Genomic DNA, 20,279 nt, shown 5'->3' with positions numbered 1-20,279 from the left:
CAAGGAGTGGGCTCTGGCACAGGCTCACCACAGAGTGAGGGCGGTGTGAGAGCCGGGTGTGCCCTCACTGCCTTCTCCCAGGTCTTGCTTCAGGGTTTAATTACATAGACATCACGGCTCCTCATGTGAGAGATGCAGTATTCATGACATGTCTTGGGTTGCAGCTGGGTCAGAGGCAATTCATATTCCCTCTCAGACACCCCCCAAGCCAGCTTCCATGGATTAGAGTCTGGATTGGGGGAACTCAGGGCAGGGTGGAAGTGTGCGGATTATCACTTCTCTCGCATGATGGGTTCATGAAACATGGGCAGCATCCTGAGCATTAAATCTGGAAAGAGTTGTTCAGTGATGGGGTCTCTGGAGCACCTGATGACCAGCATACTCCCACTCCGGTGCACTACAGAGACTGACTTGACCTTTAATGATGGCCCCTCCTTGTATTTTGATTTCTTTGGGTATATGTTGATCTCTCTGGCGAACAGTTTAATACTTCTTTTTTTTTTTTTTTCTTGCAAACGTCATGGATGACTCTTGGATTTGTATGCCCCCCACTTACACATCCTTGGCCCTCTGTCACCCTTTGACTGCAACCGGTTGATGGAGGCAGCGTTTCAGGGTGGCGGAGAATGGTCTTGGTGTCAGAGTTCTGGGAGACGAAGCCTGGCTCCTCCGTCTCTTGTCTGCATGACCTGAGGAAATTGTTTAAGCTCTGAGGCATCTCCCTTTCCTCATCTGTAAAGTAGGGTTGATGTGAGGATCACATGAAGGAATACATGCTCAATCCATAAAGTCTCATAGAATCAGTCAGGAGAGAGGTAGCACATCTGTGAGTTGAACAGGGATGATTTAATTATTAAGAATCATTAACAAGTAACAAGCTCTGAAGAATGCAGGAATGACAGATATAAGGAGGGGCCACCGCTTTTAGGGTTGAGGTAGAGCATCCAGTGAAGGAATAGACTTAGCAGGGCGATTGCCATGCAAGGCCATTCATTGGAGAGGGTGTGGAGGTGGCCCAGTGTGGGGCCCAGAAAGTTGCCAGTGCTGCAGGCTAGAGGTGGGTAAACTGGAGATTCTCATTGGGGGAGCTGGTGAGGCTTATTAGCTGGCTGGTGGAAGTTCACAGGGTACAGCTCCAGCATCGTGAGGCAGGGCAAAGAGGGTGGATTTGGACCTGAGGGACAATAAATTGGTCACTGGCCTGAGTAGAAACAGTGGGACTTACCTCCTCGCAGCGTTGTTTCAAGGATTAAATGCAGCATTATGATGGTAACTGGTTATGGTTAAATGCAGTAACTTTGGAAGCACCTGTTACTCCATAGGTGTTTATTTATGGAAATAGCATGGTATGGTGAAAACAGATTTTAGAAATGCCTATTTGACCTTGGGTAAGGCTTGGCTCTCATGCTTAGTTTTCTCATTGGATTAAGTAGAAGTTTTATAAGTAAATAAAATACAGGCCTAGCCCATGGTAGATTCTCAGTAAATGTTAGATCTCTCATTCCTTTTCCTTCTTTGACCTACCAAACACTTCAGGAATCTCCTAGATGTTTATACTTCATAAAAGCAACTGTGTTTTTTTATTATTATTATTATTCATGAGAGACAAACAGAGAGAGAGACAGAGACACAGGCAAAGGGAGAAGCAGGCTCCATGCAGGGGGCCTGACGTAGGACTCGATCCTGGGTCTCTAGGATCACACCCTGGGCTGGAGGCAGGCTTTAAACACTGAGTCACCCAGGCTGCCCAAAGCAACTGTGTTTTTGATGATAACAGTAATATAATCAGGTTCACTTTTGCCAATCATTCAAGAAATTCAGATTTAGTTAAAATGTTTGAAACTACCTACTATGTAAAAAAGTCTTTTTAAAAGATTTTATTCATTTATTCATGAGAGAGAGAGGCAGAGAGGCAGAGACATAGGCAGAAGGAGAGGCAGGCTTCCTGCAGGGAGCCTGATATGGGACTCGATCCCAGGACCCCAAGATCATAACTTGAGCCAAAGGCAGTTAGATATTCAACTGCTGAGCCACCCAGGCATCCCAGTCTTTTGTTTTCATTAGGATAAGAATAGGATTCACAGATAAAATAAGACCTTATCCTTTGTCTCCTAATCTTGTCAACAGCAGTTATTAACCCACGTGAACAAGATACCGTGTGGACACCAACCTTTTTAGAGAATGTGATCGAGTGGGGCTGGATTGAATGGGAATGGGTTGGATTTGCAGGTGTACCTGAACTTCTGTTTCTTCCCCCCATTTCTCCAGGGTGCTCTTTGGAAAGTGCTTTTGATACTGCACAGGACTCAGAAAACCTCTTTTCCTTTCAAAAATAGAAGCTAATGTTAGTTTTCCATATCTCTAAGGGAAGAGTTTAATTCAGAAAAAGATACCCCCTTTTACCTCAATTTCCTAAATTCATTTACAGAAAAGCAGTTTGGGAATTCAGGTGCCAAATAGCTTGGCTGTTAAAAGGCAGATGTGGAGTCTGGGGGCCTCCTTTGCATCTACAGGCATCCAGTTGGCTCCGTTACGATCACAGGTCTTCTATCTCTTAGGCTCGTTGGCCTCTGCAGAATTTGTGCTGAATTCCAGGGAGGATGAGGCCCCTGGCCTCCTGATGATACATCAGTAGCACCTTCTTCTTCTTCTTCTTCTTCTTCTTTTTCTCTCTCTTTTTTAAAGGTTTTATTTATTCATGAAAAACAGAGGGAGAGAGGCAGAGACCTAGGCAAAGGGAGAAGCAGGCTCTGTAGTCCCCCGATGCGGGACTCCATCTCCCAGGACCCAGGATCACATCCTGAGCCAAAGGCAGACGTTCAACCAGTCAGCCACCCAGGCGCCCTCAGTAGCACCTTCTTTTCATGCAGGATGCAATGGTTAAGAGTGGGAAAGGCAGCCAACGTTTCAGATACATGTTGTACTCCTCATTAATCAAATACTATCGGAAAGTTAGCCAAACCTCCACCTCTTAGTAAACCCATCAGAAAAAATGGGGGTGATAGATGCCTGTTGTCATAACATTGTTGGCAGGATTAAAGAGATTATTCACATCATTAGCAAGTTGCATTGCACATAGAAGGTACTCCTTCCATATTTTATCCGGATCATTGTGGTTTTATGAAACTCAAGGGAGAAACTTCTCATCATGAAAGATAGGCTTACATTTTATAACACAGTAGACATAGCTCAGATTCTCTGATTTGTGCACTCTAACTTTCCTAGTATTTAATGAGGTCCATTTGGGGAGGGGCTGGCAAAGAACATTTTGGTGAGGTGGGGAGGAGGGGAAATAACATGTGCATACCTCAAGCAGCGTAAGAAACTGAGATTTTTCTTAGGTCCGGTCTCAGTTGAAGGCTTGTGAATACCTGTCTCACCACTAGAAGATCTTTCATTGTTGTTGTTGTTGTTGTTTTTTTAACAGCTATTGTTTTCTTGATAATAATAATATTTTCATTTATCAGACTGGTGCTCTGTGTCAGACCCGGTGAAAAAATTGTTACGTGTGTTTACCTCACTTAATCCTCACACAGTCCAGCAAAATTCTGTTATTTTTTGACTGAAGATGAGGAAGCCTGAAGCTTAGTGAGGCTAACTTTTCAGAGTTAAAAAATCAGTTAAAAATCATTCATGGAGAGGACCTGCATGTGAAGTCAAGATCATCTGGTCTCTTAGCCTATCCTTTTAACCCATTGCTATTAATCTAAACTAGTGAACGTACTAACACAATAGGGGGGTGTAGAGATATTTCAGAAGAAAGATGAATTTATGCATTTTATAGTTGAAGTAGGAAAAATTAGTACGATTTGTCCAAAGTCATGTAGTAGGTGAATGGGGAAGTCAAGACTAGGGCGCTGGCTGGTTGACTCTAGCAACCCCTTTGTTTACTGTCTTAATAGAGGGCGGGACAGTCAGTACTAAGATATTTACTGACTACCTGTGCTGTACCCAGCGCTCCTACATGTTGGAGGGACATGAGAGAAGTAGCCTACAATCTTCTTAGGGAGCAAAAACCAAGAGTGAACAGTAGAGACTCCAATTAAGTTCCAGATTGTGTATTATTGTTTTATAAGGGGAGTGATGGTGGAGGTACCAGCTTTTCTTGGGTGCTTTTCCATGCATTTCTTTCTTTTCTTTCTTTCTTCTTTCTTTCTTTCAAGATTTTACTTATTTATGAGACATAGAAAGGCAGAGACATAAGCAGAGGGAGGAGCAGGCTTCCTACAGGGAGCCCGATGCAGGACTCCATCCCAGGACCTGGATCACGTTCTGAGCCAAAGGCAGACTCTCAACCACTGAGCCACCCAGGCATCCCACCATGGATTTATTTCATTACATCATTTTTCAACAGTGTATGAGAGGAAAGAGCTACTATTGGCTTTTTTTAGATAAAGAAGCTAAGTCTGAGATGGAAGTCAATGGATTTACCCAGGGTCACAGAGCCAGAGAGTAGCAAAACTTAGCTTTGCATGCTGATTCAACTCCAAAGTCTAAGTAAGCTCTTTCTAAGAAGGAGTTGGTCTCTCCAAAGTGAGGAAAGTATTTCAGAAGAGGCAAGACTTGAGCTAGACAGGAAGGGGTAAGTAGAGTTGGGGCAGAGCTTGTGTTATTTTCTTTCTTTCTTTTTTTTTTTTTTAAAGATTTTATTTATTCATGACAGAGAGAAAGAGAGAGACAGGCAGAGGGAGAGGGAGAGAAGCAGACTCCATGCAGGGATCCTGACATGGGACTCTATCCCGGGTCTCCAGGATCACACACGGGGCCGAAGGTGGCACCAAACCGCTGGACCACTAGACCACCGGGGCTGCCCAGAGCTTATGTTTCAAGGCATTGCCAGTATACCTTTCTTTGGAACTGAACTTCCTCTAGGTAAATGAAGTGGAGGCCAGACACTGAAACCTCTGTGTTTCCTGGCTACCACGAGGCTGCTCTTTTACCAACAGGCTGCAGACAGAAGCAATCCTGGAAAGACCTTTCATGCTGAGTCTATAGGGCTCTCACCCCAGAGTGAGACATTTTGCCAACAGATACCCAAGAAGTATAGTCCCAGCACGAGTCTGATGACCAGGACAAAGGTGACGTCAGTGGATTATATAATTACTGTTCACCTTCAGTATGTTATCCTGTGCAGCTGCTACAGACAGACAAAACTCTATCCTTTAGGAATATCCAAGGAGTGAGAATGCACAAACCGACCCTTTGCTACTCAAAATGTGGCCCCATGGATGGCAACATGGGCATCTCCTGGGAGTCTGTGAGAAAGGTCAGCTTGTGGGCCCTCCCATGAGACCTCCTGCATCGGAACCTGTGATTTAACAAGATCCTCAGGGGTTTAAAGTATGAGAAGCCCTGAGCTAACCATCGTTCTTTCTGTTATTTGTTTGTTGGGGCTTATGTTCGGGCTTCCCCTGCTACTCCCACCCAAAGATGACAGCGATATTCCGGAGGCTCACAGTCGTGCTCTGGGTGTTGGGTAGTTGATTGTCATGGGACTTCCAGTCCCGCGATCTGGATTCCCAGCTCAGCCTTTCTTGCTGTGGGCCCTTCCAGCCTTCCAGGGCTCAGCATCCTTACGTTAGATGTGGTCATAGCGAGGCCTTAGATAGGTGAGTGTTGTGGCAATCAAATGATTTGATTTTGGCAAAGAGCTTCGTGAGCCACAGATGCCTTTCAAAATACTCATTAATATCTTGTTGAAGAGACTGCCACTTGTCTGAAAGAACACTTGTCTGGGGACTGTGTCGGTGCTGCTGAAATCACTGCGTTTCAGTGAATGGACGGGAGGAAAAAAAAAACCTTTTTAAGAAGTGCAGCTTACGAGTCTGAAAACTCAGATGAGCCTCCTTTGTCATGACCACAAGTGCTGTCCTTGAGTGCTGTTTCCCTTGCTGCAAGAACCTGCCGGCTGTCTTGGAAGTCTGGGAGAGGCTACCCTGAAGAGGCCCTCAGCCATTTTCTTGCACAGACATGGTCTGGGGAAGGGGGTGGGGGGAGGCGGCCTTCCTCCTCCTCCTCTCCTGCAAGCCCAGGGCCCGGGCAGGGGGAGCAGCTGTCATCCTTTGAAAGAGGCGATGCTCTATTTTGAGCCCAGCGCCTGCGTTTTTTTTTTGATTTGGCCTCACCTCCTTGAATACAGGTTGACCTAATAGGCAACACCTGGGAAAGAACTGGCGGCCGCACAGGGCGCAGAACCTCCCGGGAGCATCATCGTGCGCTTTGTGGTCAGATTTGGGGCCGAAGAGGACCGCAGGCTCGCGGTGGGGTGGGGTGGGGTGGGGTGGGGGTGTGTGTGCGCGCGCGTGCAGCAGCTCCGTCCTGCAAACCGGGCGTGCATCGTGGAGAGCCGCTGGCTGAGTGCCCCGCAGAGGTGCATTATGTAAAGCGGCCCGCGGCAGGGCGTGTGTGCGCGCGCGAGCGCGAGTGTGTCTGCGCGCAAGTGGGGTGCGTGTGTGAGTGTGTGTGTGCGCCCGTGCGCGTGCGTGCAGCTGTCTGTGAAGGAGTCGGAGGGAGGGAGGGAGCAAGGGCGAGGGAGAGAGGGACTTCTGTAGGCTGCACGACCACACCAGGCAACAGCCGCGGAGGGAGGGAGGGGGAGGGGGGCAGTCGCGGGGGGGGGGGGGGCGTGCTTACCCTCGGAGCCGTGCGGAGCGGCACAGAGGAGCTCCCCGAGCTCATGAGCACCCCGCCCCCACTCCCCTCCCCGGTAGACCCAGGGCTGCGGGGTGGGCATGGAGGTGAGTGCCCTCCGCCGTCCCCGGGCCCCGCTCCCCGCCCCCGCCCCCCACTGCCCCGTGCATGAATGAATGAATGAGTTCCTCCGCACTGCACTCCACTACCGTTCCTAATGGCTTCCAGGTTAGTGCTCACCGCCTGCTCGTGTGTGTACGTGTCTATCTTTGTTTCCTCCGGGCAGTTTGGGGGGGGAGGGGTGGCTCTGCCCCCCCCGCCCCCCTGCACCCCAGGGTAGGGGGCGGGGGCGGGGGGGGGGGGTCTCGGCCAGCCGGCCCGGGGCTGGAAGGAGGAGGACCTGTCTGCCCGGCCGTGTGCTTTTTCCAGCTGGCGCAGGCTGCTCCGAGCTGCTGAGAACACAAACCTTCCAAGACAGTGTAAATCCGGAGTCCATGTTGTTTGCTTCTGTTCTGTGTTGGGGGATCCGAAAGCAGCCAGCGAGCGTGACATCATGCTGCAGAGATTCTTTTTCCCTCCCTAGCTTTTTTTTTTTTTTCCACCCCCCCCCCCCCCACCTCCACCTTCCTTCCTCCCGGCCTTCCCAGTAGCCCTGCTTGGGCAGACCTTTGGAGCACCGAGGGGGTGGGCCCTGGGCCCGTGGACTGAGCGTGGGGGGGGGCCGATGGGGTCCCCTTGGCCACCAAGACTTGTTCAGGGGCTTGTAACTTGGGGGGAAAAGAGGGCAAGAGGATTGAATTAGCGGTGCGTCATGGAGAGGAGCTGGCTGGAGCCTCTGGGGGAGGTGTGGACAGGCCATGTGCTCCTGTTCTCCACCCACCAACTTAGCTTCACGGGGTGCCCCTGGTGGGGGCCTGGTGACCTGAGCAGTGGTTAGCAAGGGAAGAGGAGGCAGGCTGGAGGGTCAGAAGGCAGGCCGCCCTCTCAGATAGGGACAGATGCTGGCTTTTCCCACAGGGAGAGGGCCAGGGGACCAATGGATCTGGCTAGCGGAAGGAGAGGACTGGAAGGGAAGTGGATAGCTCCTGTCTCAGGGAAATAAAGGGATTTGTTTATTCTTTGGCTTATCGGGCATTTGGCTCAGAGATTTGCCATGTGTTTTCAGAAAATAGATACCCAGTGGCTGGTCCTTACTCCCCCACACCTCCTTGCATTGTTACTTATTTGCTTGATTTAGGCAAGTGGAGGGAAGGGGGAGGGAAGCTCTCTGTCTCCTCAACCAAGCTCTCAGCCAGGGCTGGGGAGAGGGAGCTTTGCCTCTTTACGTTCTCTGACACTTGCTAGCAAACTGTGCTTCTGTGGACACCCCCTTGCTCCCTTGCTTCCCACCTGCCCTCTCTCCCCAGCTAGCCTTGAGTGGCACTCCACAGGATAGAGATGTTTAGGACCAGAGGGGGAAAAGCTGGCCTTGAAAGGAGGGAAAGGAGAGAGGGATGTTTTGGGGAGCTGCCCTTCACCAGAAGAGTGTCAGTGTCAGGGCCATGGAAGGTAGTACCCCGCTGGGAAAGAATGAAGGAAGGAAAGGGCGCTTTTATGTACTTAACTGGAAACAGCCTCCTCGCTTTCCTGGTCCCATGCTTTGCTTTTCATCCGCAGGTGCGAGCAAGCCTGCAACCTTTCCCTCAACTTGTGAAGTCATCAAGCACAGGTTCTTTGTTTATGGGACACAGACACCCCCTTCCCCAACTTGACGGAAAGAGAAGCAGGCTCACAGAAGAGACCTTTCCAAGGTCATATGTTGTCAGACCAAGGGTTGGCCAACTGTCTCTGTAAAGGGCCAGGTAGTAAATATTTTTGGCTTCACGGCCCTTGCTGTTCTCTGTTGAAATGACTCCACTCTGCTTTGCACAGTAGAAGCAGCCACAGACACAATCTCTGATCGAATGCACGTGGCTGAATTCCCAATAAAACTTTATTTATGGACTCTTTGGTATTTCCATTTCATATAATTTTCGTATGTCACAGGATACTCTCGTTCCCCCCACCCGCAAACCTTTAAAAATGTAAAAACCATTCTTAGCTTGCGGGTCATATAAAAACGGATGGTGGGCTGGCTTTGGCCTCTCTGGGTCATGGTTCGCTGACCCTACATTAGACAGTCCTGATTGGAAAGTCCTAATGATCGCCTGAGACCTCCTTAGAAAGGTGTGAAGGAAGTAGGCAGCCCTCACTCTACACGTGTTTGCACACATGCACCCTCCGGTGCCTGGCTGTGGACAAGACGGGGCTGAATTCAGTTTTCCTAATGACCTCAGAACCTCACAGTATTGCTCTCAGCTCGTTTGGTGAAACCTCAGCTTATCTGGGAGTCAGGCTGTAAGGGTCCAAGGAACAAATGTTTGTGGGCTAAGAGGCAGGGAAACCTTTGCTGAGGACTTGACGGCTCCAGATAAATCTCCAAGGGCTGTACTTTTGCATCTGGCCTAGAGATAGTCCACTAAACATTCAGAATTGTGATCGAGCCTGAGTTGGGGTGAGAACTGGATGGGTTCTTCATCATCTCCCCAAACTCGGGTTTGCGAGGTTAGGGGAAGGAGTGGGGGTGGGGTGCTCCTTAGAGGAATATGCATATGCACAGTACACATACGCGCACTGTCCTTAGCCTATAGGCTGTAGCCAGAGGCTCGTAAGAGAAGTCACTAATTCTAGAATCTCCTGATTCGGAAGATGATTCCAAAAATAGGTGTTTGCATTCTGATTTCCCAAAGTACATGGGGTGGTGGTTCTGCTCTATTCTGAGCTCATCAGAGCACTTCCCTCACTTCTCTGTGGGATTATATTCCCGGGCTCCAGAGTTTAAGGGCGATTGGGATGAAGTGGAAATCACTCAGAGAAGAGTGAGCCCAGTGGCTTGTGGGGTCCAGAGCCATGCCATGTGAGGGATGGTGGAGGGACTGGCAGGTCTGGAGGAGAAAAGGATGAGGAAGGAGCATGCAAGCCATGTGCAAACTGCACGTATAAGAATTAGGGGTGCCTGGGTGGCTCAGTTGGTTACATGATCTCAGGGTTGTAGGATTGAGCCTCCCCACCTTGTGGCACCCTGCATTCAGCAGGGAGTCTGCTTGAGATTCTCTCTCTCTCCCCTCTGCCCCTCCTCCCCTCACACAGGCACTCTCTCTCTCTCTCTCTCTCTCTCTCAGAAATAAATATTTTTCTAAATTTTATTTTATTTAAAAAATTTTTTAAAAGAGGAATTAGATTATTCTGTGTCTGCCAGAGGAGTAGAAATAGGACCTTTGGTAGGAACCCACAAGAAACCATCGGGGCTTAAAATAAAGAGTTGTCCAAAGGTGAAACAAACTACATCATCAGTTAATGGCTTTTCCATCACTTGAGGTATAATCTAAACGGAGATTTTGTGGAGAGATTGTAGGAGAAATGATTTTTAACTTCTGAAAATAGATTGGAGGAATTGGAATGATTCCACCCAAAGAAAGGAGGAAGGTAGGAACTGAGGAATGGTTCCTACTAATGAACTGATCTCGGGGCCTGGAAAGCTGAACAGAGAAAGTGGTATGAAATGTGTTATCATAACAGACTTTTGTTTTAGTCATTAGGAACTTCCTGATGGTGGCAGAGGGCAACGAGAAGCATCACAAAGGGGAAGCCCAGACTTTTGTACCCTGGGTACATTTTCAAGAAGGGCAAAGCCTAGGTCTCAAGTGATTTCCCTGTATCTGCCTGTAGCCAGGCATATTGGCTGACCTCTTACCATCTTCATCATTCTAGAATTTCTGTTTTTTGAACGTAATGGTTGTTCTTCACCCTGTTTCTGTTTGATCTCCAGCAGAAAAGTAAATCCGAACTGAACTTGAATCCATAGGGGTCTGGAAAGGATTTGCCACACTTGGCTTTAGGTGATAAGGCTAGGGAGGAGGAAAAAAAAAAAAAAAGGCTAGGGAGGAGGAAAAAAAAAAAAAAAGGCTAGGGAGGAGGGAGGAGTGCTCTAAACGCTGCTGCCTCACTCTCAGTCTGTACCCTATGCACCCTTTTCTCGATTGCCGAAAACTTTGTTCTGAATAACGTGACAGCAGCCTCAGGTGCCTGATGTGGCACGACCCACCTTGGCCTGACCAAGAGGGAAGGCTGGTGAGGCTGACTTAACCAGGACCCCAGACTGCCCAGGTCTTGAAGGTCTGCATCCTTCACCTAATTGAGATATTTGAGTCCCTCTGTCTCAGAGAAGTTGTCGCTGACAGTAGTTCACAGTGTATCCTTGGGATGCTTTTAGTCATCATCCTGTCACATCTTTGCGGGGATTAGGTGGCATCCACACTCATTCTTCTCGCATAATAAAAGCTGAAGCTCAGAGAGGAGTGGTTTGCCACCAGAAGGGGCTGAGTCAGTGCTAGCTGGCTCCTTTGGCAAGTAGTGAGGGGAGCGGTTTTGATTGAATCCAAGTTGCTCTTATCACATGGTGTTGGGTGGGAGAGACAGACATGTAAGGGTGTTAGCTCATTACATGTCTGTATCCCACCTGATTGTATGTTGCATAGAGGGAGAGCCTGAATCCTTAACGCGTAGAACATTACCTGGCATGGAGTGTGGTCTCCTCAGCTGTTTGTGGGATGGATGGATGGATGATGCTTGAGTTCCTTTCAGTTTTAGTAGCAACATTTCTCTTGCTGAGGATGGGGGAGGGGCCCCTGACAGGCAAAGTTAGAAGAAGCTGGAAGTTCTATTCAGTTGAACCCCTCCCTGCCTTGTTCCGGTGGTTTGTGGCCTCCCAGTGGATTGGAAATCTCTTTCAAGGAAGGGGCTTCTTGGGATAGTTTAGCACCTTTCTGCTTTTACAAGGTCCCGTTCTTCTGAGTGCTGAGGCTTCTGGAATACTTTGGGTGGGATTGACTTAGATTTGTCTGAGATTGATAGTGAGTCAAATTTAATAGTATTAAGTTCCTACCATGTGCCCATAACCATGCTTAATATTGTCTATTTAATCTTTGTATATCTACGTAGAACCATGACAGAGTCACTGCCCTGTGAGGCCCTTGGGGTGAATATGTTTCTCAAGGTTGGACGTGCACAGTAGGTGTTCAGTAAACGCTTGTTCACTGACATCAAATCAACATGGTTAGCTTCATTTCCAAAGACTGTGAAGCCCAAGGGCTCAAGGAAAGCTGGCTGGCTAGATCATGGTGACCAGGAATCATGGAGATCTCAGGACCCTTTAGAGGTGCTAAAAATCCCTTCAGAATTGTCCAGGCATGTTTGTGGCCACCTAGTGAGTGCTTTCTCATTGGAGATCTGAAGCAGAGGCTGGATGGCTGTTGGCAGGGCCTCTCAGAGAGAATTCCTGCATTTGGGTGGCAGGGGGGGCAGAGATTGGATTATGTGACCACCATGGACCCTTCCAAATGACAGACTTAGAGCAGATTAGTTCAGCCAGCCTTGCCCGCAAACCCAGCACGACTATCTCCCAGGGTAGGTGTTTGTCCTGTCGTGAATAATCTCAGGGAAAGGAAATGGTACCCCAGGAGTAAGTTCCGGTGATTAATCTCAGCATCTTGTGCTCCATCCTAAATGCTTGTCTTCCCAGCCCTATGGAAGGAGGAACTCGCTGAAGGCGTGCATAGCAGCAACTGAAATTCTCACCCCCTGTCTGTGCCATGAGGAAAGCACAGAATTTAGAAACAGGATTCGGTTTCTTTTTTTTTTTTTTTTTTTAATTTTTATTTATTTATGATAGTCACAGAGAGAGAGAGAGAGGCAGAGGCGGAGGGAGAAGCAGGCTCCATGCACCGGGAGCCTGACGTGGGATTCGATCCTGGGTCTCCAGGATCGCGCCCTGGGCCAAAGGCAGGCGCCAAACCGCTGCGCCACCCAGGGATCCCCAGGATTCGGTTTCTTAACTGGGAATTCACTTCCTGCTTCTCTAACACTCTGTTCACTCGAGGAACAATTATAGGAAGACCTTTACTTTGGGGAGGTACTGTCTAATTAGTTTTGTTTGTTTGTATCCTTTTTAAGATTCCGCCCCTCACCCTAGGAAGGTAAGTTGTGATCATTCGGCAGACAAGGAACACAGACTCACAGCAAGATAAAGTCATTTTTCTCAAGAGCACAAAACAGCTCAGAATTTAAACTCCGACACATGTATACTGACGTTTCGGGAAAGTGGCCAGGCCAGCACAGAACCTGGGAATGATGTCATATTTCAGTTTGCATGGATCCAGAAGTCAGAAGAAGAACCAGTGGGCTGGTGTTACAAGAAAGGCAGATTTGGGGCAGGCCTAAGAAAGAAATGTCTAACAGAATGGCCAAACAATGCATTGAATGACTTTAAAAAGAGCTCATTCCTTTATTCATGCAGTGAGTCTGTGGTCCCAGGTGCCAGTGATGGTGTTAAAGGCCCTGGGGACCCACACAGTAGACAGCTGTCTCACCAACCCCCCCTTCCCGACAGTGTTCATTCTTGATTTAAAAAAAAAAAAAAAGACAACTTCAGCTCTTCCTAAATGCCATTAGGGGAAAAGGCAGGCTATGATAATAACTGGGGACAGGGGAGCCACTTTAGACCAAGTGAGTGGTCCTTGCAGACAGGCTGCTCTAGGCAGGTGACATTTGAACTTTAAAGGTTAAAAAGGAACCAGAATTCAAAACTCTTATAAAGAATTCCAGGCAATAGAGACCAACAAGGACAGATTTCCTGGAATAGGGGTGGACTTGGTTTGTTCGAAGAGCAGAAGGGTCAGAGGAGGCCAGAAGACAGTGAAGGGGAGAGTGGTGTAAGATGAAGTTGAAGCAAACAGTTTTCTGAATTTGGATTCTAGGAGTAGTACTGCTGGCCATTAAGTACACCTCTTGGGGGGATCTGAACCTCTTTTTCTAGAAGGTTAGGGCGAGGACACGGGATGAATTTGGTGCAGCCTGAGCCTTTTGGGTAAAGCAGTTCCCTGTATGACAGTTTCTATAGCATCATCAGCGTTCTCAGAGGTTATTATAATTCATTCCTCTTCACAATGTCCATAGAGATAACAGGGAGCTCTGGCTTCTCCTCGAGCACTGGCAGGACCCAAACAAACTTATTTTGTTTTTGTAGGAAGGGGGAAAAGTGGGTCAGGCTGTTTTGGCATTTCAGGCATGGAGTCCTGGTTCTATTGCAGGCCTTGGTCTCCATGGAAATGAAAAATAGTGTTTGTCATGCCTGTTCCTGGATTGAATTCCAAACTCTAGGCTGAACAGAAGCTGCAGGAAAGCCAGGGAGCGGGGGAGTAGGATGGATGGAGGCTCCAGCCATTGTGATGAGGGATCTCTTCTCTTTGGCTTGAGTAGGAAAGGCAAACAGCTTTTACCCAGTCTCCGGCGCTCTCTCCACCCAGCGCCTCCCTGGACCGAGAACACCAGGAGAAGGGTAATTGAAGGTCTGCTTTTCTCTGCGTGGCCAAAGACTTTCCATGGACCTTGCCCTTACATTTACCGGTCAATTAATAAATTAATCAACAACTAAAGTCCCTGCTGGGCCTTTGCCTCCACGACAAGTAATTCCTTCCAGGCTTACGTAGATTTCTAATGAAAATGTATCTAGGTATTAAATGTTTTGCAAATGTATTTGGATGGTCTCTGCCACCTTTCATTTTCCTTGTAAGCAATTTTTTTTTTTTAACTTTCCATAGTTACTTGAACAAGATGGGGAAGGAGGAATGGGTAAGTGGAGCTTGTTGGCCATAGGGAGTGACCTGAATTATCTATACAATATCTACAGAGGTCTGATGAGTGCAGAGAGAGGGCAAGATCTGGGCCGGGATGGACCCGAGGAGTCAGTATGTGGATGATCAGTGGGGAGTTAGTGAGTGCAGAGAATTGAGCTCCCCTTAGGAGAAACAGTGGTACGTTTCTCCTCCTTTCAAACTTCCTCATACAATATCCTCAAAAGTAGGGTGAGGGGGAAGCCACAGAGACTTGCACTGTTGAGCCCTCTGTGCTTTGGCTTCGGGATGTCCAGCTGCCTCTTAAAACCTGCTAGTGGACATTTGTGTCTTTGCGGTCTCACCGGCAACAGACTAGTCCTACCTTCGTGGCTCCAGATTCCAGAAGGAACCTGTCCCTGAGCATCCTGTCTGCTTCACCTAAAGGCCCAGCTTGGGAATTCCCGAGGGGATCTCAGGGAGTTACCCAAACGGAGGAGAGGGAACAACATGTTCATCTTTGTCCAAATCTGGCTCTTGCAGCAGTGGAGGGAGGCCCCTCTGTGTCAGGCTCTACCCGCTGCCACGGTGAGAACTGTGTTAGGGGAAGAAAGGCCCTGTCCCGGGAGCCCTGCCTGTCCTTTGCTGAAATGCAGCGTGCCATGACACCTGGGCCAGAGCATGGCGGGCTGGGGCCAGGCAGACACTCTGCCGTAGCCTAAACTGGGAAGAGAACCTCTCCACCATTAAAAACAAAACGAAAATAGCAATGACAAAAAAGCATCCATCTCCTAGTCGCTGCCTGGCCTTGTTCTTCAACCAGGTAATCACACTTTGCCACAAAAGGCACAATTGGCTTTTCTTCCTTAAGCAAGGAACTGGACACAATGGCAGCATGGTCACCAAGCTTAGATTCCAAGCCATTGGTCTGCAAAGGATGGGTTCCATGCACGGTCACCAGGAGCTCCCCTTAGGAGAAACAGTGGTACGTTTCTCCTCCTTTCAAACTTCCTCCTCATCCAATATCCTCAAAAGTAGGGTGTGGGGGAAGCCACTGAGACTTGCACTGTTGAGCCCTCTATGCTTTGGCTTTGGGATGTCCAGCTGCCTGTTAACCTCCTAATGGACTTTCGTGTCATCTCTCTGGACCTGTGCTTCCCATCCATCAGTGAGAGGATTGGACAGGATGAGCCCTTCAACATCATTCCTTGGGGACCTGAGACTGGTTTTATCTTCATGGGTCGGGTAGGGGATGGTGGTGGACCAAGATCAGGAGCTCCAGGACTTTATAACAAAGAGTGAAACAGATCTGGGAAGTTTTGTTTTTGTTTTTGTTTTTTCCTCTAAATGACTTAGTATTTTGCTCCCTAAGGAGAAAGATCCAAGGGGAATTTGGGGCTCTGCTGGGATTTGTGATCCCCCCTCTACAAAGCTCCTGTTGGGTCTGCCCTTCCCACCTACCGTTGCTGTGGTTTTATGAGGGGTACAGAGATGTGGTTAAGTGACAAGCAGGAGTACAGAGAGGAATTAGAAGACCGCCAGCTTCAGGGAGTCCCAGTAAACCGAATTAGTTTAGTAAACTAAACCAGTTTAGATAGACAGATGTAACAGAGGCATTTGCAGGCAGCCTGTAACTTCATGTAAATGTTAAGCAAATATACCTTTTGGGCTTTCTATCTCAGGCACTTGAGCATGTGCTATGGGAAAATTCAAAGTGGAGCCGGCTAATTCCCCTGGATATTTGCAGTGCTGATAGAAAGAGCTGCGGAGGATTACCGACGAAAGCTCAGCATCGGCGTGCGGCTGGGAGGCACAGAGTTGGATAACAGAATAGTCTGCTGGGAATTGGGACCATTAGAGATCAGAGTTAGCTTCGACTAGATGCTACTAAAGGCAGGGAGGGTGCTTGTCGTGGGCGTGGACGCTAATGATAATTGCCAGGCTCCCTCACACCAAGAGAGGGTGACGCTGTCCCCCCCAGGTGCTGAGTCACGGCCTTACCTTAAGAACGACATCTCTGTGCCCATACCCCATTGGCTGTAGATTCTTCTCCCTTGCTGGTTTCTATGACAGACTCAACTAATGTTCTGTTGCAGTGAGTTCACTGACCCAGTAGACTCCGAACGGCTGATTCACTCAAAGAGCTGTCAGCAGGTTTCTTTCGTCTGGGGTAGATAATGTCATTTACCCCTTGATACTTAGGAGGTTCGGACTGGTTCGCGGGGTCGGGGCAGCGAGGGGGGGTGGGTTCCTCTCAAATTCTAGACTGCAAAGATCTACTCTGGACCATTCCCTGGAAGTTGTCATTTATTGAATGGGGTAGCACCCCAGGTAGGTGTGATTCCCACTATGGGAAGTAATGCTTGGGCACCTTTGAAGCCCGTCCATACAATCTTCTGAGGAGAGAGGGCAAGGATATTTATGCCACATTTTACGGAGAGGAACAAAAACCTTCTTAATAATAATGGTAGCTCTGTGATATTTATTGAGCACTTCTCATATATCAGGCACTGCACTAAATATTTTACTGACGTTATTTAATTTGACGTAACAGTTCTATGATAAAGGTATTGGTCTCTCTATTTGTCCAAGTAGACAAATGAGACCCAGAGGCCAGTGTCAAACAGCAAACAGCAGAGCTGGGACTCAGACCTGAGCCTGCTGACGTGACTCCACAGACTGGCAGTTAATCCTGACATATGGCCCAAGCAGGCCCTCAGCAAAAAAATATTTTGTTTGAAACCAGCTTTCTAAATTTCTAATTAAATGCTCTATTAGTTTGGGGTGCCCTGGAATGGATCAAACAGTCAAAAAAAATTACTAGTACCCTGGCGCTGCAACTATTTAAGCCAAACATTGGATCAGACAGGTCATTGTGGGGCTGGGCTTAGGGGGAAGATAAAGTGAGCATAAAATGTCCAGGTGTGGGGAGGGCGAGTGGGAATCTGATTGGGAATGAGCCAGGGCGGTGGAACTGGCTAGAGAAGTAGGAAAGGGGTGGCTGTAATCCCAGCAGGTGGAGGCTCAGGTGCAGAGTGACAGGCATGGATCTTGTCATCTCTGTGGCAGAAATGATTACGCTGAAGCCAAGCAAGTGAACTTGAATGAGGAACACCAGCTAACTGTTCAGCTCTGCTCAGGGTTCTGCAAAACGTATGGATGGCTGATCAGGGAGCTGGCTTGCTGACAAAGTTTGCTTGTGCCTGCAGCCCCGCGCCGGGCATGAGGATGGGGAAAAGAGCACAGGATGAGAGCTCTCGTCTCAAGTGAGGTTGGGAAATGCTACAGAGAACCCAAAGAGCCTTTGTCCTCTTTCCATATATGTCCGCTTCTCAAGGAGGACTTCACCCAGACCTAAACATAGGAAGTGGGATTCAAGCGCAGTATGACATATTGTGGTTAGACTTAAGGAAGCATTATCGGTTAGCAAGGTGAGAGAGGAGTGAAAGGTCTTTGTTGGAGGTCTTAAAAAATAGGAGAGATGGGAAACTGATTGAGTGACCTCTGGGCCCTCCTGCTGAGTGAGTGAGTTAAAAGTGACTGGGGGGGGGTGTCCCAGCCGACCCCTTATTGGGGAGAGTTGCAGGTACAGCAATCTTATATATATCAGCTTAAGCGCATTATGCATCAGTAACACCTGGTTTCTTGTAATGCCCTGCATGTTCCATGATTTAGGCCTTCACGCCTTTGTTTATACTGGCTTTTTGTTGGTTTTGTTTTGTCTGGGAACGTTCTCTTCCCTCCTAGTACCATGCCCTTCACCTGGCTAACTCTGACACATTTAGATCCCAGCTCAAGCCTCAAGTGCCATATCCTCAAGGAAGCCTTTCTTGATTCCGCAAGTCTAAATAAGATTCCTTGACTCTGCCCCATCTCACCACTCGTAGCTTATGTTAGAAGGAGAAGAATGCGTGTCTGGCTCTTGCTGATTATAATGTCCCAGGGACCAGTATCCTTTCTTGCTCGCCATCATGGACTTGAATGCCTAGCATGATGCCAGGTGCCCAGTGTTTACAGAGCAAAAGATCCAGGTATGAAGGCTTATCACTTTGGCTAGGCACTTAACATCCCTATTTCTTAGGTTTCTTCTATGTGAAGTGACAAGCTGGATGTATTCTAGATTCTGGAAGGGGGTCATCATCCAGTAGCTCCTCCAAGACCAGTCTTCCTTCCCTTTCTGTAGCAAACCTAAGGTCATCTTTAAGCTTTAAATTCCCAAGATTTTGAAATCTGATGTAACACTGTTGTTAATAATAGTGGCAGGATCGGATTAATGGCACACCTCAGAGTTTGCTCGAAAGACACAGTAGTAGTAGTAGTAGTAGTGTAGGGTTATGAGATACACGGAGATTAGTTTTTTGCTCAGCAGGACATCCAAAGTCTATAGTGTAACAAGGTACTTTTTACTTATTTTTGTTTTTTTGAGAGAGAGCGTGCACACGTGCGAGTGGGCATGAGGAGGGGCAGAGAGAAGGAGAGAGAGAATCCCAAGCAGGCTCCATGCTCAGTGCAGAGCCTGACTCAGGGCTCCATCTCACGACCCTGAGGTCATGACCTGAGCTGAAACCAAGAGCTGGACACTTAACCAACTGAGCCACCCGGGCTTCCTGGATAATGGGATACCTTTTAAAATAATATTAGATATGGAGCAAATCTGGTAGTGATTTTGCTGAGTTAGAACTACTGTTTCAATAATTTCTTCTTATGTGGTGAAGGATCAGAGCATGGGGATTGGGTAGTGGTGGGAGGGTAGTTGGGTTTAGTCTTGAAGGATAAGTGCTTGCTTCGGCAGCACATATACTAAAATAGTCTTGAAGGATAAATGTTGGGAGGGTGTGTGGAGGGGGAAATGGTATTTTCAGAATGAGAAACACTGAAAAATGTGGAAGGGAGAGAACATGGAACAGGGAACTGTAAGTAGTCTTGGATGGCAGGGGGTCCACTGGGAGGAGTAGCCAAGGATGGAGCTTGGGGTAGCTTGGAGTAAGATCATCGAGGACTTCTATGCCATAGTTAGAGATCAAATTTTATTCTAAGGGGATAGGATACCACAGAGGGCTTTAACCAGGGGAGGGGATGGGCAAAATGGCAAAATCACTTTTTAGAAGGTTTGTTTTGACAGCAAAAATAGAGAATGGATTGAAAACTAGAGTCAGCAAGAAGCTGATTCCTTCTTTCTTTCCATCCACCCAGCCACCCCATCCATCCTTCTATCTGTTCACCCAGCAAACAAGTCCTACCAAATGCTGCTTCTAAGAACAGGCTGTGTCATCAGATAGACTTGCATTTCATATCCAGTCTTGCCACTTACTGTCTGTGTGACTCTGGGCGAATTACTGAATCAGTAATTCAGTTTTATCACCTGAAAAATAAGAATAATATCCATTAATACTTCATAGATTGGCTGGGGAATTAAATAAGATAGTGCATCATGAATACTCGACACCATGTGAGGAACTCATAAACATTCATAAACTTTTTTTTTTTTAAGATTTTATTTATCTGTTTGACAGAGATGGAGAAGAGAACACAAGCAGGGGGAGTGGCTGGCAGAGCCAGAAGGAGAAGCAGGCTCCCTGCGGAGCAAGGAGCCCCATGTGGGCTCTATCCCAGAGCCCCGGGATCATGACCTGAACTGAAGGCAGATGCTTAACCTCCTGAGCCATCCAGGTGCCCCAACATTCATAAATTTTTAGCTGTTTTTGTTAACAGGTTGCAGGCACAGATTTGGGAACTCACATGGTCCTGGGGACTTTGAAATCCACGAGGATTGTTATACTTTCTCTAGGATGATACTCAATTCGGCGGACATCTACCGAGCACATACTCAGATACAAGGCATCACGCTGGGCAGTGTGGGAGGTGCAGAGGTGGGCACCTCCAAGAGTGTGTCTACCAAGCAGAACATGTAAACGCTCTAGTCCTTTTAGTGGTGGAGATTTTGAAGAGCTTTTTGGAGAA

The 20,279-nt window shown here is 48.0% G+C and overlaps 1 protein-coding gene across 11 annotated transcripts in view; it reads left to right on the top strand.

Annotated features, from left to right (window-relative positions):
• The window catches only part of GRAMD1B (GRAM domain containing 1B), a 181,688-nt gene that overhangs the window by 110,742 nt on the left and 50,667 nt on the right, over nt 1-20,279 (top strand). The window contains exon 1 of one of the 11 annotated variants that reach the window (XM_041772299.1): nt 6,635-6,858. The exons of the other annotated variants lie outside the window; for them this stretch is intronic. Coding sequence (XP_041628233.1) covers nt 6,848-6,858 — 11 coding nt within the window. The 5' untranslated portion in view covers nt 6,635-6,847. Of the gene's footprint in view, nt 1-6,634; nt 6,859-20,279 lie in introns of those variants that run through there. 11 annotated transcript variants of the gene reach the window in all.

Source organism: Vulpes lagopus, chromosome 10 (genome assembly GCF_018345385.1).
Source record: "Vulpes lagopus strain Blue_001 chromosome 10, ASM1834538v1, whole genome shotgun sequence".
In the NCBI taxonomy this organism is placed as follows: domain Eukaryota; kingdom Metazoa; phylum Chordata; class Mammalia; order Carnivora; family Canidae; genus Vulpes; species Vulpes lagopus.
Note: the sequence above shows the minus strand (reverse complement) of the source record. Positions and strands in the feature narration are given on the sequence as shown.